General features: G+C 38.3%; 1 protein-coding gene across 2 annotated transcripts in view; it reads left to right on the top strand.

Moving 5' to 3' along the window:
* Nucleotides 1-26,584, top strand: part of MATCAP2 (microtubule associated tyrosine carboxypeptidase 2) — a 61,229-nt gene that overhangs the window by 10,601 nt on the left and 24,044 nt on the right. Inside the window, exons 2-5 of one of the 2 annotated variants that reach the window (XM_087947678.1) lie at nt 579-744; nt 5,484-6,160; nt 7,678-7,821; nt 9,260-9,392. In XM_087947678.1, the coding sequence (XP_087803804.1) occupies nt 5,558-6,160; nt 7,678-7,821; nt 9,260-9,392 (880 nt within the window). In that variant the 5' untranslated portion in view covers nt 579-744; nt 5,484-5,557. The remainder of the gene's footprint in view (nt 1-578; nt 745-5,483; nt 6,161-7,677; nt 7,822-9,259; nt 9,393-26,584) is intronic. The other variant, XM_026674853.2, reaches the window with a different exon arrangement.

Below are 26,584 nucleotides of genomic sequence, written 5' to 3'. Positions count from 1 at the left end.
TTTAAAGTTGAATGGACCAAGAGTTTCACATTTATTCAAACTTAAATGGCCTTCCGACTTGTCTTATTTGTCAGGAAAAATTGGCACATACCAAGAAGTCAAATTTGGAGAGACACTTTCCAACTAAATACGTGTCATTTAGTACTAAATATCCTGTCGGTGATGCAAGGAAGAGATCAGTTGAGGAACTTCAGAAGAGTCAAGAAAAATCAAGTTCTGTATTTAATTACTGGATGCAATCTTCCAACAATGTTAATATTGCAAGTTTTGTGGTTAGTCAAGAGATTGCTAAGAGAGGAAAACCATATACAGACGGCGAATACATAAAAAGTTGTTTTATAAATGCATCCGAAGAGCTATTTTGGGATTTTCAGAACAAAGCGGATATTCTAAAAAAAAATTAAAGGGTTACTATTGTCTGCTAAAACAGTGAACAGTTAAAATGTCTTTGAATATAACCAACCAGCAAGTCGAAGATCTTAAATTGGTTTCAGCTTTATCAATAGCAGTTGACGAGTCTTGTGACATAAATGATACAGCGCATGTTTCACTTTTTGTACGATTTATTTCATCTACAGGTCCTAAAGAAGAACTTTTAGGATTATTGCCACTCAAAGGTCAAACACGTGGAGAGGATATAGCAAATGCTGTAATTGAGTGCATTGAAAAACATCATATTCCACTTGATAAAAATGTCTCAATTTCAACAGACGGGGTGAAAAGTATGACCGGCGTAAGAAACAGGTTTGTTGCTATTTTGAAAGAAAAAATTAATCACGAGATACTTACTTATCATTGCATCATTCATCAAGAAGTGCTTTGTGCGCAGACATTTCCAAAAGAAATTTGCAAAGTTATGGAATTGGTGATTAAGATTATCAACTCCATTATAGTTAAAGCTCTTAATCATTGCTAATTTAAAGAATTTTTAGTTGAAATGGAGAGTATTCAGATCTTCTGCTGTATAACAAGGTATGTTGGTTATCAAGAGGAAATATTTTGAAACTTTTCATTTTCTTATTAACAGAAATTAAAGCATTTCTCCTTGAGAAGGGTGTTCACTATCCAGAACTAACGAACGATCCGTGGATCCAAAATTTTTATTTCACGGTAGACGTTACATCTCATCTAAATCAGCTTAATCCTAAACTACAGGAGAAAGGAAACAATTTTTTCGATGTTAGAAGTTATTTCATTTGAAAACAAATTATCTCTTTTTGCTCAAAATTTTGAAAGAGAAACTTTGATTCACTTTCCAAGCCTGTTGAAACATCGCCAAGAAAATAATTCTGATACTGACATTTGCTATTTCAAAACAACACTTTTAAATATGAGGGAAGTTTTTCTCAACAGGTTTCAGGAATTCAGAAACAGCAAAGCGATGTTAGCCTTTGTTATAAAACCTCTTAATGCTACTGTAACAGATTTTAATTTTTCTCCCTTTAATATTGACATTGGCAACTTTGAAATGCAATTGCTGGATTTAAAAAACAAAGAATTGTGAAGCTCGAAATTTGAACGTCTTTGTGCTGATACAGAAATATTGGAGAAAAACAAATGTGAACTTAGTTCACGGCACAAATTGTCTGCTTTGAAAGACCTGGAGAAGGAAGATTTGTTGATTTTTAACACCTGGAATAGTATTCCTGACTCATAATCAACTGAAAAAACTAGCATTGCTGTTCTTTCCTTATTCGGGTCTACATATTTATGCGAATAATCATTTTCAAGCATGAACCTGATGAGAACCTGGAATCATGCCTAAAATTAAAAATAACAACATACAAAACTGACTTACCCAAATTTTCCAAGAAGATGCAAGGCCATTGTTCACATTAGTATTTGTCAGTCATTGTCATGATTTAATTTTATGGATATTGTAAGGTAAATTGTAAGGAATTTAATGTTATCATTAAATACTATCATTAAGTATAATATCAAGTTTTATTCAACGTACCTATAGTTTAACTAAAACTTAAAACTTTAAAGTTTATTAAGTTAATTTTAGGGAACGTTGTGGAGTGAAAAAAGATGTAGTGCCGAGGATTGAGAAAGTTATGTTGAGATGGTTTGGACATATAGAGAGGATGAACGAAAGGAGATATAGACAAAACAAATACACAAGACGAGCGTGGATGGAACATGATTGGAAGGGAATTCGAGCCTCAACGAGCATTACCTCACTCAGATTGGGGACGTTTTTAGCAAAGGCCAGCTTAGGAGTATCCTAATTAAGTTAATAACAATGTACCTACCTATATAGTTTAAGCTTTAAAAAATTGGCTCTCAAAAGAAATTTCTATCGTTGTACTATTGATATTTAGTGCTGTTGACTAATGAGTTTGACGACGTCTGGTCTAGGCAGTATATTCATTTTAATTGTTGCTATTCTCCCTGTTAGCGACAGTTGTAGTTTCTTCCACTTTCCCAGATCTAACTTAATTTGCAGTTTCAACTTATAATAGTTATCTTCCTTAATTGTTACACGCCTTGCTATTAATTGAATTCTTAAGTATTTTATTTTCTTAGTAATCTGAATGTCTAATCTTTCCATTAGCTCTTTCTTCTGTTTTTCTGCAGCATTTTTCATTAAAATCTTCCCCTTATTTATTTTCAATCCTGCCTCTTTTTTTCCAATTAATTTCTCTTCCTCTTTTTTTCCAATTAATTTTGGTCCTATCTCTAATCGTTCCTCTAGTATAAAAACCAAATAATCTGCAAATGCCTGTAGTTTATATTTTTTTCTTTCTTTATTTCCATACCTTTTATCTCCCTACCTTGTCTAATATTTCTATTTAATACTTTTAATGTCAATACAAATAACAGTGGTGACAAGGGACATCCCTGTCTTGTTCCTTTTTTAATATTAACCTTTTCAGTCATCTCCCCATTTACCATCACTTTTGCAGTTTGCTTGTAGTATATCACCTTAATCATCTTAATAAACCTTTCCTCAAAGTCCATTTATTTCAGTTGTGCTAGCATAAATTGCCAGTTCACATTGCCAAACGCCTTTTGTGTGTCTAAGAAGATCAATGCCATCTCTTTTTCTGGGTGTGCTTCCAAAAGAACATTTCCAAAATGTTCAAAATTATTCTGGGAATTCCATCTTAAGTATGGAAAACAGCCATAAGTCACTTTTTTTCACTTCTGCTGTAATTTCAAATGGCACTAAATGAATGATTGCCAATCAAGGACTACCTGTATTATATTTGTCTCAGCAATTATTAGTATTACCTATAACTGCAATGTTTGCCCTGAATAGGATAACAATCAACTACAACAGGCACTTTGTGCTAGATAGATTTATAGATAGGAACTAGAGTTAATGTTATTACAAGGTATGATCCAAACATGTTGTCAATGCAATAGTTGCTGTGATTACATTGTAACATGCTTGTTCTTGAGAAGGAAATATAACAGGAAGTGTCAGTTCAATTTATTTTCTTTCAAATAACAAAAGGAGGTAGAACTTACTCATATATGTTTCAATTTGTATTCCCACTCCTACTCCTTTTTTGCCTTTCCTGTGGTAAAAGTATTAAGCCTATAACATGCTAAGGCTGAATAAAATAGTGATTTTACTCCCCAAGTAATTTTTCTGTTATATTCTCCCTCTTCTTTCCATCTCCCTATTGTAGGCAGAGTTTGAACTTACAGTGCAGTGCAGAAAAATTGACTTTTAGAATTTTTAGAATTGAAAGTCTGCTCTATAAGTTGTAAGCATGTTTTCTTTTCCATTCAAACATGGGAAAAGAAATTGATATACATTTAAAGGAGACTTAATGGCTATTCCAGTTGAGGAATTTTGAAAGAGAATGGGAGGTATATGGGGGGCATCCAGTCTGGGAAAGCTTTATCTGGTCAATAGCACTTTTTCTGGTAGAGCAGTGTTTCTCAAGCTCAACTACCATATTTTTTGCACTATAAGACGCACTTCCCCTCACCACCAAAAGTGGATGGAATTGTCTATGCTTCTTGCAGAGCAAATATTGTGGTGGGTGGAAGGCGGTTTGGTGTAGCACCGCCTGCCAGGGAACATTGGAGCCTTTGCTGCCAAGCAGCTGATTGGCAGTTGGATCTGCCTCCCGGAATACCACCAATCAGCTGTTCTAGACGGGGATCACCATTGTTGCCTATCACTACTCATTCATGTTACCCGTTCGCCGCCATAGTGATCAGCTGCAAACAGTGGCAGTGAATGGGGGGTGGTGAATGGGTGGCAATAGGCAGCGGCAACCCCACTGCCTAGAACAGCTGATTGGCGGTATTCCAGGAGGCAGAACCAACCACCAATTAGCTGCTCAGCAGTGAAGGCTTCAGTGTTCCCCGGAGGTGGCAGCAGTTCAGCTCAGTTGACTGATGGTAGGCACAATGGAGCGGAGCCCTGACGAGCCACATCTGGGGCTGCGATAATGTGCTGAAGCTGACCAGATTGTTTGCTGTTTGCTGCAAGGACACTAGACGGATGAATATCTGATGGATGCTGGGAGGCAGAGGCAGATTTTTTTTTTCTTGTTTTCCTCCTCTAAAGCTAATGTACGTCTTATAGTCCAGAGTGTCTTATAGTGCGAAAAATACAGTACTTTTAAGATGCATGGACTGGAATGTCTAGAATCTTAAAATGGTTGAGATTGAGAAATCCTGTGCTTGAAGAATTAGAATTAGAAGAACTTTATTGTCATTGTACAAGTACAGTGAAACTGTGGATGCACCCAGCACCTGTTCGCAATACAATAAAACCAAACCACTTAAAAATAAAGATAAGAAAAATCAAACGTCTCCATTTGCAATTTGAGAGTACAATATCTACGAATATACACAAAATATACATCCAACACTGACTGTAATACTAAGCCGAGTATAATACACAAGAGATGGATTGTACTGTAATATTTTATTATACATCTGAATGGGGTATTGAGATTTCACATCTTTTCACACCTTAATCTGCAGAATCTGACAGTTTTGTAAAAATGATAAAATGAGCATCATGCCATTACAATATGTAACTGGCATATGTTCATGTGACATCAAGACATAGCACACATTTGATTTTGCTGTTCTGCCTCCCCCCCAGGTATCTATTTTCCATTTTAGTTTTTAAATGATGGAGGAAAAGAGTTTTTTACATAATTGTTTAGTGTAGCAGACAAGGCAGTTTTCGGGTTTTACAGTTCATGCACTTAAACAGAAAAGTTTATGACAAATTCACCATGTTAACATAGAGGAAAATCCAAAATGTTTCTGTATCTATATTTTTAAAAGATAGGGGAATTTTAGAAAGAGCAAAGTCAGCCTATGTCCTTTTTTTGCTTCCCTAATGTTGATAATTGTGTGTGGAAGTCCAAATTTCTTAGAGATGTTTATAGTTTACTATTAAAACTTATCTGATATATTTCTATGCTTACATTCACTTTACAAATTAAAATATAGAAAAACCTTTTTGATTGAATTAGGTTTTTATTTTTATTTTAATTCAGAAAAGCTTCACTGGCCAGAGCAAGAACTGTCCAAGAAGTCCATTTTGAAGCCTGAAGAACAGAAATTTCTTTGCATGAATGAAACCAGAAGTGTTAAATCCTGCATTCTTAAGGACAACTTCACCACAGGCACAAGCAGCTACAATGTTTTGCTGCAGAGCAAAGAGGAAAAAAAACAACAGAAATATTCATCAGTCCATCACAAAAGACTCCGGAAGCCCACCAAACCCACTCATGGCTCACACGGTAATGAACGACACAAGGTTAAGACACCGCTGTTCATTCCCCCAAATGGGTGGTGCTGTTTCAAAAGACATTCCTCCTATTTTATCCCCAACTCATTCCGCAATGGGATTAAATTAGCACAAAGTATTTCAGTAACAGGGAACAGCATAGGATTGTCAACTCCACCCAAGAATAAATCCAAAAAACATTTTACCTTTAGCCTAGGAAAGGCCAAACAGTTGCAAACATCTAAAAGCTGCTTAAAAGATGGAGATGCCGCTGGTCGAAAGCTTTGCATCCTCACTGCAATCAAGCCTTCCAATGTGGAAAGGGAGAAGATAAAGTTCTTCAAATCAGATTTTACCTCTAACCCACAGTTTGAATATGCAAGTTCTGTCCTTCCCAGTGTACTTGAAAAGTACAGCCAAGCATCCAGCTTATTTCTTAAACAGGTAAAGATACCTTTGCTATATCTATTTCTCATGCATAATTCTTTTTGATTCAGTTTTTCTTCTTTCCCCTCTTATTTTTTCCTTAGATCTATTAGCTTAGAAAGGGGATAGTCTGATTAGGAAAGAGCTTTTGAAAAAGGAGGATGCAAGGACACAGCACTTGTGCGGCTTTCCTTTCCATTTTAAGAAGAGAAAGTCTGAAGCAGGGCCTCTATTGACAATAGCCTCTGAAACAAGCAGTGACATCAAAGCAATAACACATGGATCATCAAACAAATGGATGATTACATAATTTATGACGGGATGTTTCATGTAATCTTGCAGATATCCATACCTTTTGCTTAGGCTTCTGTTGGAGAAGAGAGGATTTCTCACTCAGGTACAGGAGAAAACATATTTTCCTCAAACATTTCATGGGTTTACGTATCAACATTTGTAGACATGAAAGGAACTACTCACAGTCATGGGATATTAGAATAGAATAGAGCTAGAAGGGATCTTGGAAGCCTTCTAGTCCAGCTCCCTGCTCTGGCAGAAGAACCTATACGAGGGTGGCCATCCAATCTCTTCTTAAAAACCTCTAGTGTTGAAGTGCCCACTATTTCTGAAGGAAAGCTGTTCCACTGGTTAATTGTCCTCACTGTTTGGAAGTTTCTCCTTAATTCTAGGTTAAGTTTCTCCTTAATTCTCTTTCATTAGTTTCCAACCATTGTTTCTTGTCCTGCCCTCTGGTGTTTAGGAGAATAATTTGATCCCCTTTTCTTTGTGGCAGCCCCTCAAATATTGGAATACTGCTATCGTCATCCCTAATTCTAATATAATTAGTACATCATGTGTCATGCCACAAAGGCAGCTGCATTCCCTTTAGAAAGAGGGCTATTCTTCATGACTCTTTACAATAGAGTTGTCCACTTATTTTGAAATAAATGGAACAATCATATATGCAGGCATACATATAAATAGATAGATTTGACTTACTACATATACATAGTGCAAGGAAAATGGAGAAGATTGTTGAAATTATTGGAATGGTTTCTGAACAATGTTAATTTTCATTCAGACATGTTGCTGTCAGATCAGCAGAGAAATTTTTGAAAAGAGATTTTGAAGATAATCAGGTGCCTTGCTTTTTACCTCACTATTGTAACTACCCAAGGAATAGTGTTCCTGGTCACCACCACAAATGTCTAGAAAAGGACATTGCAAAGACAGGGTAATATTATGGGCCAATAAGCCAATTATTAGCATGAAACTGCTTTTTGGCTCCTTAAACTGGACTGAGTATGACTTTTCCTCCAACACCAGCCCTGAATTGGAAATATGAGAAAAAAGTCATATATTTAATCTTGATGTGGAACTTAAAAGCATCTGTCCTGTTCATATTCATCAGAGAAGAAATATCTACCTAGACAACCTGCTCTTGTGATACACATAATTCTAAGGCCAAAAGCAAACATAGTCACCGATTAGAACATTTAGCATATTTAACATTTATGTCTGCTACATTTTTTTCACAGGCTATCAGAATTATGGAACTCACTTTGCAAAAATATGGAAGTTATGAAAATTTTGAACAATCCACCGGAGGAAGCCTGCTGCCTAGGAGTCGCATTTGGAATCATGTCCGAAAGTATATGGCGAAAGAAGGCTGCCTAGGCGAGGTTGGGTTTTGCAGTATTTCTTTGAAATAGAGAGTCATAGTTTATCCACTTCCTAACTGTAGTTTTATGTCAACCATCATTTCTACAAGCGACATGCATACATAATTAATGGTAACAGGCTGTCTCTAAAGAGTGATAACCGTATGATGCAGGAACTAACAATTATTTTTTTAGAATAAGGTATACATTCCTGTATGAATGCATCCACTGTTGTTTAAGTCATGTTTCAGATTAGATACAGAAATAGGTAAAAGAAATGGAGGACAAGGTGCGGTGTATGTTGCCTTGAGTTTAGAAAGAAGTATAGCAATAGCACTTAGATTGATATACTGCCCAATAGTGCTTTACAGCACTCGCTGGGCAGTTTATAATATAGAAGCATTATTTGCATATTGCCCCCAATATTTTTGGTCTTCATTTTACCAATCTCAGAAGGAAGGGAGGCTGAATCAGCCTTGAGCCCCATGAAGATCAAACTTCAGGTTTTGGGCAGAGCCTACAACACTGCATTTTAACCACTGCGCCATCTGGGCAAGCAAGCAATATAACCCTACAAAACAAAAAGACATTTGAACTATTACCCACCACTGATACCGTGTTTCTCCAAAAAGATGACCCACCTTGAAAAGAAGCCCTATCGTTTTTGAGCGCATGCAATCAAATTAAGCCCCACCCACACAATTAGCCATAGTTAAGACCCTGCTCACTCCGGGGTGCAGGGGGTGGGGTGAAGCACACAGGTAAAAAATAAGCTTGTGGGGGTGGAGCTGCCCTATTTACCAGGACTTGCACATCTTGACACCTACCTCATCATCTTCTGCGGCTGGTTGCCGCCACTCGCACGCATTGCCCTGGCCTCCGTTTTGTCTTCAGATTATTGATTCACCTAGCGGCAGTGGCACCAGCAGCCCCGCCCAGCAGGAGCCCACTGCTGGCCCACTTTTGTGGCTGCTTGCCGCCACTCACACGCATCACCCTCGCCTCCGTTTTGCCTTCAGATGCCTTCCGGAAAGCCCTCTGCAGCCGATAACAGCTCCAGGTCGATCCAGGCTCTATTATCAGTTGCAGAGGGCTTTCCGGAAGGCATTTGCAGAGCTGTATTATTGGCTGCAGAGGGCTTTCTGGAAGGCATCTGAAGGCAAAATGAAGGCCTGGGTGATGCGTGTGAGTGGCAGCAAGCAGCGACAGAAGAAGTGGGCCAGCAGCAGGCTCCTGCTAGGTGAGGCTGCTGGTGCCACCGTTGCGAGTTGAGTCAATAATTAGAACCCTCCAAAAAAAAGGCCTAGCCATTTTTTCAGGAGTCAAAAGAAAATAAGACCCGGCCTACTTTCTGGAGAAACATGGTAGTGAATATAATAAAATAAATTTTATAGAAAAGGAGTACAAAATATGAATAGTGATATCATTTTATTTTCTAAGGGTTGTTTTTCTTCCTCAGATTGTGGTTCACCTTTCTGAAGATTTGCTTTCTCGGGCCTCAATGACTGTGGTGAATGGCCGTCCAACTCTTACCATCAATATTTCCACTGCAAGGGAACATTGGTTAGAAGGGATGCTCAGACATGAAATAGGTACGTAATAATTATTCTGTTTTGAATTTTCCCCAACCCAAAATACTCCAGCTTTGAGAAAATGGTTAAGGGGAATAGCAGCTTAGTCTAGTGTTTAAAGTAACAATTTAGAAACCAAGAGACTGAGTTTTAGTCCCACTTTAGGCATAAAAGCAGGCTGGCTGCTGACTTTGGCTCCTCACTCTCTCTGAACCCAACACACTTTACAGGGGAGTTATTGTGGGGAAAATATTATAATATTATGTATGTTTATCGCCTTGAATTATTTATAAAAATAATGGCAGGATAGAAATAAATAAAAAAAATAAAATTAGCAGGCAAAGGGAAAATTGGGCACATGTTCTCACTTGCTGTTTATCTGTTCGTATGCAAACACAAATCCTGTATACTTCATGCACACTATATTTTGATTGCTTTTGCAAACATGGGCTGGAAACAGGCTTTTGCAAAAATATTAGAATGCCCTTTTCAAATAATGTTTGTAAACCACTAAATGTAACAACCCACTATTTGTGCTAAAATAAAATAGAATTTTGGAGGCAAACTGCTTCATGCTTTTGATTCAGAGTCAAATCGTTTTTTTTATCATTCTGAGAAGTCCCTTTAGTGGCTGGTGGCCATTGAAGAATTCTGTCTCTCTGGCTAGAAAAAAAGCAGCTTTGTAGTCACAATAGCCTATTCTTGATGGAGCAAGAGGAAAACTAGAATTCTTGTAAAAAGGATTCAGAAAATTTATTTTGAATCTCTCATGAGTGCAGAACTTTTCAGTTCATCATTGGAATAGCTTGAGTTTTTTTCAGGTTTCTGCTTCTCTTAAAAAGTAGCACTGTCGGAGTTCCAGTTTGCAGCGCTTTGGGGCAGGCAGGAATCAGAGATCGTGTGTGGTTTCTGCCTGCGCTCACCGCTGGAGTGCCCCGAGCCACCCGGCTTCAGGGCTAAGCCACCCCGTAGAAGGTGGTGAAGACAGGGGAGATTTGGCAGGGTCGAGAGGAATCGCACCTCTCCTCCCCAGCCGGCTAAACTCCCTTTTCCGAAGGCGGTAGAGCGGCGGTCAGAAATGGCCGCCTCAAAGAAGCACTCAGCTGGAAAAGAAAGAGCAGGAGGAAGTTAAGAAGTGAAAGTTTTTGGCTGACCGGGACAAAAAATAACAATTAATGTTGTGGCTCCGGGTTTGGATTCTGCTCCTGTGGCAGATATGAGTTCAAGTGATGAGGACATGTGTGGTGGTCTGGCATTCGAAATGAGACACAGGGAAAATGTCTGAGCAAATGCCAGCCCTGAGCGAACTCAGGCAGCAGTATTTATTGAGAAAAAAAAAACAACAAGCAAAAGTACAGTATGCATATTCAGAAAACAATGACCTCAACAGGATATTACCTCAACAGCATGAGAACATACAGATACGGAAAGTCCCATGGGAAAGTCTGGAAAGTCCCATGAGAAAGCACAACTGTGTACCTTGAACTTTTACCTATTTTCCTGTTCCTTCTAAAACTGCAGATCATAACAGGATGAGACACTCATTGCAAAGGTACTCCTACCCCCACCAAGAATGCCTGCATATCCCTAGATCTATGCTAATAGTTGTACAAAGGACTTACAGAAAATGATCAATAAAATATGTTACCACATTCCCTCCTTTTTTATTTATTCAAAGATGGGGGTGTTTTAGTGGCATAGTACACAGTTCCTTACGACCTGGTCCCGCACGCCGGAATGCTGAGGTACACATTTGTAATAGATTAGGAATACATTGAATAAAACAACATAATAAGATACATATAGCAATAATAATAACAACCCCTTGCAATAAGGAGCGAAACCATGACCCATCAGGAAGCCAGGACCACAGACTGTCCCAGAATGATGCATTAAACCCATCAGCTCCAGATTGATGCTGAGCAATACGAAGCTTCCATGTCCTGAACAGTCTTTGTAATGTTTGGCTCATAATTATGTATAAAAACACAGCAATGCGAATGAATTAAAGCACAAACTCCTCCTTTGGCAGCTAACATAATATCTAAAGCATATCGATTTTGCAAAAGTAACTTTACAATTTCAGACATTTCTGCATTAATCATCTTAAAGTTTCTGATAGTATCATTAAACATAGCTACAGTAAAATTATTTAAAATATGAATATCCCTATAGTTCATAGCAACTCCCAAAGGTGGGATAAGACCCCGAGATATTTGTGTCCATAAGTTACCACCCGTAGTTGGAAAGAGAATCTGTATAAGGTAACTTAGGTAACTCCAATTGACACCGATATTGTCCATAGTCTGAAACAGAAACATTAAACAGGATCAGAGTTGTTGCACAGGCTGAAGATATAATATCCTTATCAGGTCCCGAGTAAAGAATGTCTTGATCCTTATGCCAGGACCAATATGCTGGAAAAATCAAAGGATACCGCTGTTTGCAGATTAATTTAGTCCGGTTCCCCAAAAGAACCTGCTGCATACAAGTTGGTAACCTCAGATAAGCAGTCATCTTTTCCCAGTCTTCACAGCGCCGCGTCCGAGCTATCGGCATCAAGAGAATCAGGAACCACAGGTACGCCATCCTGCTCCTCCGAAACTTCCTTCACAGATGCCTGCAAATGATCAGGTCGAACGCAAACCCAACGAATTTGACCAAGATGTTCAACTGCTGCATAACCACGTCCCCACGTTATCAGCTCAGCAGGAACCCATGCCGGATCCGGAAGGAACCGCACCAACACCCGAGGTCTCACCGCATCTGTAGAAGGAGAAGAAAAATGCCTGCTGGCCGCACTCGCAGGGGGGTTACCAGACAAATTAAAAAAATTTAAAGTATATAAAGCTAGATTTAATTGATCTTGAATCGCCGGAAGCCCCAGGAGCTTCCCTCCTTTTTTATTTAATTTGGTTAACATGGTAATTCATTGCAGCATCAGAAATATTAGCAGCTATCAAAATATCATCCATGTAATGATAAACCTTCCAATCCGGGAATTTACTCCGGAAAGGTTGTAAAGCCCAATCCACAAACATTTGACACATGGTAGGACTATTTAACATTCCCTGCGGAAGGACAGTCCATGTGTATCGCTTAACATTCCCTGCGGAAGGACAGTCCATGTGTATCGCTTAGGCTGCCCCTGATTTATACTCAAAATAGTAAAAGCAAACAAATCTACATCTTCAGGGTGCAAAGGAATGGAGAAGAAAGCATCTTGCAAATCTAACACTCTTATATTCCATCCATCAGGTATTAAATTAGGATTAGGCATCCCACACTGTAATGGGCCCATTGGCTTTAATATTGCATTTATGCCTCTCAAATCATGTAAAAATCTGTATTTCCCAGATTTCTTCTTGATAACAAAAACTGGAGAATTATAAGGACTAGTGGTAGGCACTATATGTCCCTTTTCTAATTGTTGTTGAACCAATTCATGTAAATGAACTAATTTCTCACTAGTCAAAGGCCATTGGTCTATCCACACTGGCTCCTGTTGGAGTAGTTGTAATTTTAATAACTCCACAGGTGGGTGTTCAGTCATCATGAATGACAACCTTTGTATCAAACTGTTGCATCAAATCTCTGCCCCACAAGTTAACGTGAAGGCGCAGAACAATTGGTTGGAAATGTGCAATAGCACCTCCCTGCTCTGTTTTGACAGAAAGAATCCTCCTACTAACCCGTGCGTCCTGAAGTCCTCCGACTCTCGAACGGACGGTGTAGGATCCGTCGGCCACTCCCTAGGCCACTCACTTTCGCTAATCACCGAGACATCTGCTCCAGTGTCCAGCATCCCAATGAACTTTCTACCTTCAACCAAAAGAGTTAATTTTGGTTTCTGATCAGCCTTGACATTTTGCATGATGGAAAACACACTAGACTCATTAAACATATCTGTAGATCCAAATCCACCCTGACGAATTCTATCTGACTCTCCCAAAGACATAGATGGCAAAACTAGAAGCTGTGCAAAACAATCCCCTTTTTTCAAAGATTGAGGAACAGGTGAATGAACCTGAATTTTGATCTGACCTTCATAATCTGAATCAATAACCCCAGGAACCACAAACAATTGACGCCTATGAGCCGATGATCTAGGAAGAAGAAGACCCACAGAAGCCGGAGGCAACGGTCCATAGAAATCCATTGACCCTAAACAAACCACATGCGGATACCCCAATTCCAAATCCTCGGCTAATGGAAGATCAATTCCTGCTGAACCTTTAGTAGCTGGCAACCATATCTTATCCCTACCTCTCTCTGGTGGCTCCAACCCTTCGGACATTACTTCACTCTTTAGAGTAGGGAGAATGCCCTGATCCCTGCTTCCTAGTTTTTTCCTTCAGAATGAAATCTGCACTGATTTGCCCAATGATATCCTTTCTTACATTTCGGGCACACTGATTTAGGACGAACACCCTGTCCCATTGATCTCTTATTCTGCTGACTTTGACCCCCTCCAGGAGCCCGACATTGCGCTTTAAAATGTCCAGGCTTCCCACAATTGAAACAATTTCCCTTTTGAGCATTTCCTGCTTGTAAAGCCAGAGCTAAAGTCTCCATGTTAAAAGACTGACTCCCAACCTTCCTACATGCATTAATCAAATCCGCGATTTCTCGCTCTCCACTTGCTACAAGTGGATTTAAGATCTTTCTGCAATCTGTGTTAGCTTGTTCTACTGCTAACTTCAAAAGCAACTCTTTCTGGGCGAATTGATTATCAATTTGTCTTTCAATAGCCAATTTCAGTCTGCTAATGAAATTTTCATAGGGTTCATTGTTCCCTTGTTTGATGTTAGTAAAGGTCTTCTCACCACCTTCGCCGTCAGGGAGAGCCCCTATGGCTTGAAAAATTAATTGTGGGAGAAGAACGAACCCCTCCTCAGGCATACCATCTCTCTGTTGTTCCACTGTTGTATAATTACCAGCTCTGTAAAGCTGATCTGGGGTAATATTTGCTGTTCCCCTCTGGACTGCCAGCTGTCTCCATTTCTGATCTAACACCAAATATTGAGCTGGAGTTAAAATCATATTCAACAGAGCTTTCCAGTCAGCCGGAATCATTTTATTTCCATAACCGACTGCTTCTAATAATGCCTGAGTATATGGCGATCTAACACCATATTCTTTTGCTGCTTGCTTAACTTCCTTCAAAACCCTGAGAGGTAAAGGCTTCCACTGCCGCTGCGGATTCAACGCAGCATCCATGACAATTTCTACTGGATTAAGTTGAACTTCTACTCCAAACTCCACCAAATCATCTCCTGATAATTCCCCTCTATTTTTTGCTTCTTGAATAGCTGCAGTAACTGCATCCACCTGAACCCTTAAAGGTAAACTCTTATCCTCTGACAAAGTATTTCTAGCGCCTGACAGTCCCCCCAGATTTATCTGGAGGTGCCGTCAAGTGCAACAAACGTCACCGCATGGTAAGGCGGCAAACCTTCTTCGGGGGTGCTAGGAGCGGTTGTTCATAAGTAGCTAACGCATCCATAATCACCCTCCAGGTTAACAAAATTGAAGAAGGGGCACGAGGTTCCTCGTGCAAAAATTTCCCTATCTTTTTCCAGGACTCTACTTTAATACTACCTCCTCCGGATATGACTTAATATTTTTCCAAACATACTGTAGTAAGTCCTCAATTTCTTTCTTTCCTACAGCACAACCCCTACTACCAACTCCAAACCCAAAACTATTCCCAATGATCCCTCTCAATTCCCCTGATGTGCTCTTTCTGAGCCTTGAGAGATCTCCCCCATACTCATGAAAAGAATCTATCTTCGTCCAGCGAAGAAGATGAGAGCCCAGTCGACGTCCGCGACGATGAGTATAGGATGCGGGAAACGTATAGCCTTCCAAGCTATCACGTTGGGGTCACCACTTTGTGGTGGTCTGGCATTCGAAATGAGACACAGGGAAAAAATGTCTGAGCAAATGCCAGCCCTGAGCGAACTCAGGCAGCAGTATTTATTGAGAAAAAAAACAAGCAAAAGTACAGTATGCATATTCAGAAAACAATGACCTCAACAGGATATTACCTCAACAGCATGAGAACATACAGATACGGAAAGTCCCATGGGAAAGTCTGGAAAGTCCCATGAGAAAGCACAACTGTGTACCTTGAACTTTTACCTATTTTCCTGTTCCTTCTAAACCTGCAGATCATAACAGGATGAGACACTCATTGCAAAGGTACTCCTACCCCCACCAAGAATGCCTGCATATCCCTAGATCTATGCTAATAGTTGTACAAAGGACTTACAGAAAATGATCAATAAAATATGTTACCACAGACATGGCAGCAAAATATGAGCCGGCATTGCTTAGTGATTGGGATAGTAACCAGGATGAGGAGATGGATGTAACAAGGGAAGACAGACCTGAAGTAATAGAATTGTCAGGACCTTCGACCTCCTCTGGTTCTTTATCTGATCAGCAGCCGGGAATGGCTGACAGGGAAGGCATGAGAGAGTTTTCCAGTGGAGATTAAAATTTGGAGAACTTATGGTTAGACGTCAGAAACAGAAGGAGGCTGAGAAGACAAACTCAGTTAGAAAGGAAGCGTCGAGCTAGTCATTAATTAGGGAAATTAGCACGCTTCATAAGTGAATAAAGACACGGCTGGGCTGGTGGAATTCGCCAGAAGCAAAGTGACTAATTGGGAGTGGAGACATGCAGCAAACTCTCTGAGGCTTTCAGTGATTTACTGCCACGCCAGGATTGCCGGACAGAGTGTGGATTTATTGCTGTGTATTGAATTTACTCCAGCCGTTCTCTTGTGGGGTTTGTTTTTGATTTGAACTAATTCTGAAACGGCTGCTTTTTGTTTTGCTCGCCTGCAATTAAAGGGAAGACATAACAAATTAAGGTACCCTGGAATTTAAAATTTGCAAAAGATACATCGTTCCCAAAGACTTGCAAGCGGCGAATGAAAGTTAAAAGGAAAGTTTTTTTTTCCACTCTCCTTCCTAACGTTGACAGCGAACAGAAATGAATGAGAAATCGGAAAAACCCGCTTTGGCATCAATAGGTAACTAAACTGGATAATTAAATGTCAAGGGGATAATATGATTTCTGAACATTTAAAAAAAAAATGTTTTTGCTGTAAGTGGGAAGGGAGAGGAAAAGAATAGGAGCAGGATTTGGAAGACAGGAGGAGATTGCCTAGAACTTAAAAGAATCATTAAATACTAACAAGACTTCTAAAAGATACATTTTAACTGGAATTTTGTAACTAAACAGTAACCCCAGGAAGAGAAAGTGAAGAAAGAAGAAAGTGTTAAAAGAAACAGCTTATTTGGACTGTTTGGTGACTTTGGGACTTTTGGAAAGGACTAAAAACATTTGAGTGGTTGTTTGGAAAAAGTTTTTTTTTTCTACAATGGCATCACTTGTGGATGAACTGAAAATTGAATTCAAAAAATATAAAGAAGAGGAACAAGAAGGAAGGGCTCTCTTGGCTCTGTTTTTCAATTCTTAGAAATGGCGATTTGTACCTATGAGAAACTGACTGCGCAACAAGATGATTGGGACAAAGAAGAAGCCATCTTGATGAACAAGTAACTTTACTTGGGGAAGAAAGGGGAAAGGAGGAAAAGAAAATGGAGACTTTAAGATCTAAAAAACAACCAAAAAAGGGAAAAATAAGGTGAAAAATGGATATAATGTTAGAAAACAACAGAAAGGGGGAATACAGAAGAGGGAAATGGAGGTGGAGAGACAAGGGGGGTAAAAAGGGCAGGGAGAAGAAGCAAGGGAGGAAGGAAGGGATGAGAAGTTTCAATGGTGTGGAGCAAAATGTAAAGAAACAGGATTTATTTAGAGATAATGGGTAAAAACTTAATTGAAAAAGGATTCTGCAAGGTACATAAGATTGTATTGTTATATTTGTATTAGAAATAATGTTAGAAAATTGGAAACAACATGTGATTAAAAAACGGGATAAAATATTCAGTGTAATTCAGTGAAATTCTTGTGAACAAAAGGAAGGCAATGAAATAAATGAGAGAATTGAATTAGGAAGGAATGGGAACATTTTAATGACACAATGTTTTAAAATATAAGTGAAGTGAGGGGGAAATAACTATGGAAAGTTTATAAGTGTTCCCATAAAAGTATGATATTTAACTGAAAAGTAATGTGTAAAATGTTCAAGATTTAAATGAATATTAATATTAATGATAGATTTGAATTGGTATGGATTGTTGTTTTAATTATATTACATATTTATAATCTTTTCTTTTTTTAAAAAAATATAGTGTGTAACTTTGGAATGTGCTAAGCAGAATCCAAATGGCAGTTATGTACTATACTAATTGTTATAAATTTAGGGGAAAGAGATAAAGGCGTCATACTCCAATCAGTGTACAGGAGAAATTTTGTTTAAAGGGAAAAGATAATAGATAGCTGGAAACAGGACAGACAAAGAATAATAAGCATAATGATCTGAACTGAGATAAATAAAATTAAATCAAGGAAGTTAAAAGAGGGGAGAAGCTATATAGAAAATGTAAAATGGCAATAAGATATGGAATGGTATATAAAATGAACATGAATTTGAATTTGTGTCTGTACGAAGAGATATAACCCGGGATCAAGCTGCTTTCAGAAAAGATGTTTTATGTTTTTATGCTTTATGTTTTGTTTGTTTGTGTATTGTTTTTGAAAATCAATAAAATTTGTTTAAAAAAAAAAAAAGTAGCACTGTCGAAGACTTCCGGTGTTGACATCACGGCGAAAAGGGGAAAGGAGAATGGTCTTTGTCCCTGGACCCCGTTTTTCCCACTTTTGGGGACCCTTTGGGGGTGCAAAGAGCCTGGAGAGCTGTGAAGAATAGAGGGGAAGCCTGGATAACGTTGTGGTGAAAGGCAATCACCCGCTGCCACGAAAGGAAACTCTTTAAACCCAAAGTGAAAGTGCCTGTTATATCAGTACGGCACACCCGAGGCCGTGACTAGCTATAGATGATAAGAAAGTGAAGATCTTGTTAACAAATTGTGTTGTTATAGCTGATCGAAAAGAGGCACAATGGTGCAATGGTGGTGATTTGCCAGAAAAAGTGAGTCCTGAATATTTACTGAAAAAGGAAGCTCTGGCAGATAGGGAATCCCCGAAGAACAGGCAGTGATTTGGCAGAATGAGCAGTGAATCAGCGAGTTAGTAAAGATGGAAAAGACTGAGAAAAGAGAGGACGCAGAACTTTGAGTGAAGTATTCCAGGAGGAGGCGAGGAAAGACGAGTGGACATGCAGAGAAGGATTCGGAAGGAAGGAAGGGGATCAAAAGGAAAAAAACCAGAGATCCTGGGTAGCGAAATGAAAAGGAAGGAAACGGTGAGGTGGTGAGAGAAGAACGATTGGACGGACATTGGATTGAAGGAGATTGGAAGAAGAAATTGAAGATCCAGTTTGAAAGCGAGAAGAGTAAGAGGGATAAAAGAAACAGAAGTAGGAGAAGGAAAGCAGAAAGTAAAGTTGAGATTTGAAGAAAGAGGAGAAAGGAACTCCTGAGATAACAGAACAAAAGTAGATTGAAGGACAGTGTCTGACGGTGCTGACAGTGAGTGATTAAATAAAGAACATTGGACTACTTATTAATCCTAAATTAAGAGAAGTCAAGAGACTTTGGGAAAAATATAGACTTGTGTATACTGTTTGCTTATTGTAATTATAAAAGTTATGTATTTACAATTATAAACATAGTGATATATTGTATTGAAACATATTATTTTCATATTTATATATAATTAGGTTCTTATTTGCATTCATATTTTTCTTTGTAATAGAGATATTGATTAATTAGATTAGTAGACTGATAAGATTGTTATTATTCTGTTTATTGAACTATTAATGAATTATTTAAGATAACTATTATTCAATAGAATTAATTAATACCGTGTTTCTCACATAATAAGGCCGGGCCTTATTTTTTTTTGAGCCCCGAAAAAACGGCTAGGCCGTCTTTTCGGGGGGTGACTTAATTCCCCCCTTGCATCCTCGCCAACAGCCGCTCCTAACGGGCGATCATGGCCAAGCACAGAGAGCTCCCTACTCCCACCTTTGCTGCAGACACCTTTGGCACCGCCGCTGTTGCTTTCCCTTCTGCCCATTCCGCTGCCACGTTTGGAGCTGCCGCTTCCGTGTTTGGAGTGCCGCCGCCATTTGGAGCTCCAACGCGAGAGTGGCAGCTCCAAACATGACAAGCGGGCGATCTTTTATTTTGGTCCGCGCGGTTCAGAGCGAGCAAGAGAGGGAGACTGCGATGCCTCCATCCGAGATGGCAACCTCACTAGTGGATCACAACGTGGCTGGAAGCCCAAATCGGCGGGATACGATGGCGATCTTTTTGGAGCGAGAGGAAAGGGAGAGAAGAGTTGCAAGGCGTAATTTGCAGGAGGAAGTGGGGTGTACCCCACGGCAGGAGCCCAAGGAAGAAGGGCCGGTAGGCAACGGAGAGCGTCCCGTAGCTCCGGAAGCAGCCTAGAGACGCGCCCGGGAAGACACGCAGATGCTGCCTTGTAGTCCCTGAAGCCAACTGCGTGCGCCGCCTTTAGTTATGTGCGCTCCGCACTTTGGGCATCTCCGTGTGATCGCGACCCTGTCCTTTCCACCTGGCGCCCCTGCTGCTTTCTGGCTCTTTAGCAAGGCATCGCGGTCTCCCTCTCATGCTTGCTCTGAACTTCGCGCGGACCAAAATAAAAAGATCACCCACCGTCATGTTTGGAGCTTCCGCATTTGGAGCTTCCGCCGCCGCTTGGAGCTCCAAACAGCGGCAGTGCTCCAAACACGGCCGGTTGCTAAAGAGCCAGAAAGCAGCAAGGGCGCCAGGTGGAAAGGACAGGGTCGCGATCACACGGAGATGTGGCGGCGTAATGGGCAGAAGGAAAGCAACAGCGGCGGGTGCCAAAGGTGTCTGCAGCAAAGGTGGGAGTAGGGAGCTCTCTGTGCTTGGCCATGATCGCCCGTTAGAGGCGGCTGGTGGCGAGGAATTCCGGCCCGCCGGCGCTCCTAAGGGCAAGTCTCCCGCCCTTCCCCTTATTTTGCATATTTTAAAATAGGCCTAAATTTGGGGGGAGGGGCTTAATTTGATTTTATGCCCAAAAAACATGCTGGGCCTTCCTATTGGTGGAGGCCGTATTGTTGGAGAAACACGGTAACATTTAGCATATAGATTAAAATGAATTAATTAATATACAAATAAGATAAGAATTTAAGAAGAGGTTGGGCTGAGAAGTAATTATTGGTGATAAGTGTATGTTTTGTGATAGGTAGAGATATAGTGAAATTGAAAGGTTTAAGTATTTAAAAAATAAGGAGAACCTGAGAGGTTAGAGTAAGTTATAAAACAGAAAAATAAGTAAACAAATTAGCAGAGAAAGAGACTAATCTAAACTAATTCTTAACATAAAATATAAAGTGGATGGTAGTGTGGGCAGAAGTAAACAGAAGTCTAAGAAATATGACAAGTGCCATAACAACAACTTTGAAAACAGCAAGGAAGATAACATCCAACCCATCACTGACAGTTTCATCTCCAGCTGGCCAAAAGAGGATTGAGGGAATGTTGGCTGCCAAAAAACAAAGCGCAACATCTAATATACAAACAATACAAACAACACTGTTGGCAATTCAAGAAACAATGATGAAGATGCAGGAAATATGACCATGTGGAAATGAAGGGGGACATTAATAAATTAGAAGCCAAAGTAGACATGATACAACAAGCTATTGAGAAGAATGAGCAAAAATTACAGGTAGTGGAAATTAGAACAAAATGAGAAGAAATTGGAATTAGTGGACAAAAAATGATGACAATGAACAAGGAATTAGAGAAACAACTTATTCATTTGGAGATGGACCTTGCAGCCTTCTATTTGAGGTTCCAGAACGTTATGGAGAGCAAAGAGGAAGATTTAAGCACCATCATGGCAGAGCTAATTGCGCAAGCACTGCAGAGAGATAGTCAAGAGATATTTCTAGAAATCGCCGAAACCTATAGAAGCCAGACCAACTATGCAAGACACAATAGATTACCACGAGAAGTCCACGTTAGATTTGCTAGAAAAAAAGTAAGGGACATAATATATATGGTAACGAGGGATGAACCTCTAATATATAAAGAGATATAAACCTTAAAACATATCCCAAAGAAAGTAAGAGAACAGGGAAGAGATTATAAATTTCTGGCAACACAATTGATTAAAAGAAATATAATGTTCTGGTGGCTAATCCCAGAAGGGATGTTGGTTTCATGGCAGGAGAAGAGGATTAGAATAGATAACCTGGATAAGGCACAGGATTTGTATGATAAAATTGTGGGACCAGAAGAAGAAAGCAGTAGCAAGGATGAACTGGAGACCAGAAGCCAAGAAGATCAACAACAGGAATTAGGAGAAATAGAACAAGAAGGAGGAAGTAAAAAAGAAATCAAGCAAGGAGAGAAAGAAGAAATAAGACTAAGAACATGCTCACAAAGGGACATAAGAATTAATAGAAGACCGATACCAAGTCATAAGTAGGATGACGGAAGAAGAAACCAGGTTAATATAGTTAAATATTAATGGACTGAATCCCACCAAAAGAAATATTAACAAGATTGGCAAAACAAAAAGTAGAAATAATATGCCTACAAGAAGTACACATTAAAGAACAATACTGGAAGTGTTTAGAATACGCAAAATTAGGAAGATTATTTATAGCCCTGGCAGAACAGAAACAGAGGAATAGCAATATATATCAAAGAAGGAATTAAGGCAGTAGAAAAATATGCTGATTCGAATGGAAGTTTTGATACTTGAATTAGAGATATGCCAGAAGCAAATGCTATTAGTTACAATTTATGCCCCAAATGAAAACCAAAGTGAATTTTATAGTAAATTACATGAAACTTTTTTAGAAATTGGACAGGGAAACATACGTATAGTGGGGGATTACAATGCGGTGGTAGATATAAAAAAAGATTATATTAGCAGTACAAAAAAATAAAAAGACAAGAAAAACTGCCAACATCCTTCTTTGATATGATACAGGAATTAAATTTGTTGGATCAGTGGAGGAGATTAAATTTGGGGGGAAAAGAATATACTTTCTATTCGAACCTGCATAGGCCATGGTTCCGATTAGATATGGCATGGATGAATGTAGGAAATGAGTTAAAAGCAATCGAGATTATGACAAATGTATGGGCGGGCCACAACCCCCTAAAGATAATTTGGAAGAGAAGAAAAAAAACAAGGAGAAGATGGACTTTAAACTCCCAAATTGTAAACAAAAAAGAATATGTGTCAAAAATTAAAAAAGAAATGGAACTATTCTTTAAGGAAAATACAATTCAACAAACATCATTACAGACACTATGGGATACAGTGAAAGCCTATTTGAGGGGAATAACAATAGCCTATATGGCAAAAAGAAATAAAGAAAGATGGCAGAAACAAAATAGGTTACAGGAGGAGAATAAAGAGCTAGAAAGTAGACTACAAAAAACACCACAAGATGAGAAACTGAGGGGGGAGAATGATCTTAGCTAGACACAAGTTAAATGTTATAAATCAGGAAGAAAGAGTAGAGTTAAAAATAGTGAAACAGAACTTTTTTGAACATGCTAACAAGCCAGGGAGATGGTTAGCCCATAAATTAAAAAGAGAAAAAGTTGATACAAGAGGTGTGAGACGATAACAGGAATTTACAATATCAAATGGCAAAGAAGAAAAGAATAGTGCAAAATTATTTTGAAGAACTATACAAAAAGGAAAAGGTGAATAAAGATAATATACAACAATACCTGAAAGAGAAGGGTCTACGGGAAAAAAGAGTGGAACAGAGAGATATACTAAGAAAAGAAATAACAGCTATAGAATTGGGTATGGCAGTGCACAAACAGAAAAACAACAAAACTCTGGGGCCCGATGGACTTCCTGCAGAAATTTATAAATGTTTGTATGAGTGTTTCGAACTGGTGATGTTAGATTTGTATAATGATGTATTGGACCATGCTAAATTACCCGAATCATGGACCAAATAATATATTTCATTAATCCCCAAAAAAGAGATGGATCACAAATTAAAATTTATAGGCCAATCTTGTTACTGAATGCAGATTATAAAATCTTTGCTACAATAATGTCTGAAGGGTTGAAAATAGTACTGAACAAAATTATACATTCAGATCAGAATGGTTTTCTACCTTCCAGACAGATAAAAAATAATACGAGGATAGTGTTAAATGTACTAGAATATTATGAGGCCCACCCGGAAAGCAGGCAGCACTGATTTTCTTGAATGCTCAGAAGGTATTTGACAATCTTAATTGGCAGTTTTTAATTCAACAGGTGAAGGATATGGGATTTGGAACAAAATTTAGAAAAATGATAGGTACAATATATTCAAACCAAAAAGCCAGGGTGATCATAAATGGAGAGAGCACTGAGAGTTTTAAAATAATGAAAGGAGCACTCCCCGCATGGCAGGGATGTCCAATGTCACCTCTACTTTTTAATCTTGACACTAGAAGTGCTTTTAACCAAATCAGACAAAATATGGAAATAGGACTGAGGATTAAAAGAGAAGAATATAAGGTACAGGCATTTGCAGATGACCTGGTGTTATTTTTATCAAAGAACCAATGGAGTCAGGGGATAATTTGTTATAAGAATTGGAGAAATGTAGGGCAGTAGCAGGATTAAAAATTAACAAAGAAAAAACAAAAATATTATCCCAAAATTTGACAGAAAAACAACAACAAAAAAAAAAGAGAAGGAAAAATGGGAATGTTTAAAAAAATTAAATACTTGGGAATCTGGCTAACGGGGAGATGTTCCTCTATAAAGGAGGACAATTATAAGAAATTAATTCAACAGATAAAGATTTAACAAATTGGGAAAAGTTACAATTATCTCTATTAGGATGGATGGCAATGATAAAAATGAATATCTTACCAAAACTATTATATTACTTCCAGACAATTCCTATAAAATTAGACAATTTTTTTTCAGGAATTGAATAAGATAGTTACGAGATTTATATGGTTGGGTGAAAAAGCACGAATAAGTTTAAAGATGCTACAAGATAGTAGAAGTAGAGGTGGCTTTGGACTCCCAAAATGGGAATTGTATTATCAAGTGGCAGTTTTAATGTGGGTAAAGGAGTGGATAAATTTAAAAAAATAAAAGAATATTAGCAATCGAGGGCCACGATCTACAAGCAGGGTAGCATGCCTTTCTATGGGACAAAAAAAATAAGACTCATTCATACTTTCACAGACATTTGATAAGGGAATCACTATTACAAAGTTCGGAAAAAGTAAAGAGAAAACATTATATGAAAATACCGAGTTGGGTTTCACCCATAGAAGCAATATTATATCCAAACACAAGGGATACAAAATTGATTAGATATTAAGAATTATTAGATAATCGGGAACCTTAAAAACATTGAAGAATTAAAAGAGCAGGATATAATTATAGATTGGTGATCATACTTAAAAATCCAGACAAAATTTTGAAAAGATTTAGAACATGGGATAGAAAAAGATTTACAACAACTAGACCAAATTTTGACAGGCAAGGAAAAAGAATTTATAACAAGAATGTATAATTATTTATTGGAAGTGGAGCTAGAAGAAGAAATAGTGAAGGGACTAATGATTGCCTGGGCAAAAAACATAGGTCATAATATTAAATTAGAGGATTGGGAAAAATGTGGATTAATAACTGTAAACTGACATTGTCAACAGCAGTTAAAGAAAATCAGTACAAAATGTTTTATAGATGGCACCTAGCCCCACCAAGACTGGCTAAAATATGCCCAAACACAAAATCAGAATGTTGGAAATGTAAACAAAAAGAAGGAACATTTTTGCATATGTGGTGGCAATGCCCAGAAGTTAAAAAATATTGGATGAGGATACAAAGATGGCTATTAGAAATTACAGAATACCAATTAGAACTTAAACCGGAAATATTTTTATTAGGAATACTTAAGAGAAAATTTAGCAAGTCTATCCAATACATCATTATACATATTATAATGGTGGCAAGGATAGCTTTCTCAGAGGGCTCGAAAAAAGAAAAGATACCACCTGAAGAAGATCTGATACAAAAAATAATGGACTGTGCAGAAATGGATAAATTCACAGCGGAATTAAAAGGCAAGAATGAATTGGACTATTATGCGGTTTGGGATAGGGGGTAAAAATGGGTAGAATATAGAAATAAGAATTGATGTATAGGTATAATATAAAAGGAAACATACAAACGACACAATGCTGTTAATGTAAATAGAGATTTGTAATTTTGTTTTTAAAAATAAAATAAAATAAATAAATTAATTAATAAAAAAGTAGCACTGTCAAGTGCAAGAAACCAGGAGCTAGGATAGAGTTCAAAAGCACTGAAAATTTATTCCATGCAGCCTATACATAAGAATCTGATCTATTGATGGTCAAGGCAAATTGTCACCAGATAAGAATCAGACTTCAACTGGACTCTTTCAGGAGTATAGGGCCTTCATACAGAAGATGTGTTTAATCCCACCTTCAGGCTCAGCCTGTTCATCCTTGTAGGAACAAGCACTGCCTTAAGTGTTGCCTAAACTTTAATGGGAGGACTCTCTAAGTAACAGCAGTAGAAAAAAAAATTCAGGGTCATATGGACCTCTGCACAGCATATACACAGCAGTTTGACATGTGCATAGAGAGACCTTTTTAATCCAGCAATGAAGCATAATACAGGTAGTCCTCAATTTACAATGGCAATTGGTCATTCTGCTTAATGATGGTAGTTTTGGCAGTCCTGGTTCTGTTGTTAAATGAATCATTAAAGGTCACTATGTGGGGATATCATGTGATCACCTGCCAGCTTTCCCACTGACTTTCCTTGTCAGAAGCTGGCAAAGAAGATTGCAAATGAAGACCACATTATCACAAGATGCTGTGACAGATTTTGATCATGTGACCATGGGGATATTGCAAAGATCAATTGTATGTACCATTTGTTCAGCACTATTGCAAGATTGAATAGTCACTGCATAAGTGGTTATTAACCTGTAATATTTTTAGTAAAGACTACATATAAAAGCAAATATATATATTTAAAATTATTTCATTAAGTCTGCTTTGTTACATAAGTTCATATTTTTGTTATCTTTTTAATCTATTAAGTCAGTTATTATTTAACATATGATGAAAACATGACAGAAGACAAAT

Source organism: Notechis scutatus, chromosome Z (genome assembly GCF_049901735.1).
Source record: "Notechis scutatus isolate UNSWTSFEM ecotype Mainland chromosome Z, rNotScu1.2, whole genome shotgun sequence".
Classification (NCBI taxonomy): domain Eukaryota; kingdom Metazoa; phylum Chordata; class Lepidosauria; order Squamata; family Elapidae; genus Notechis; species Notechis scutatus.
This window is presented reverse-complemented; position numbering and strand designations above follow the sequence as displayed.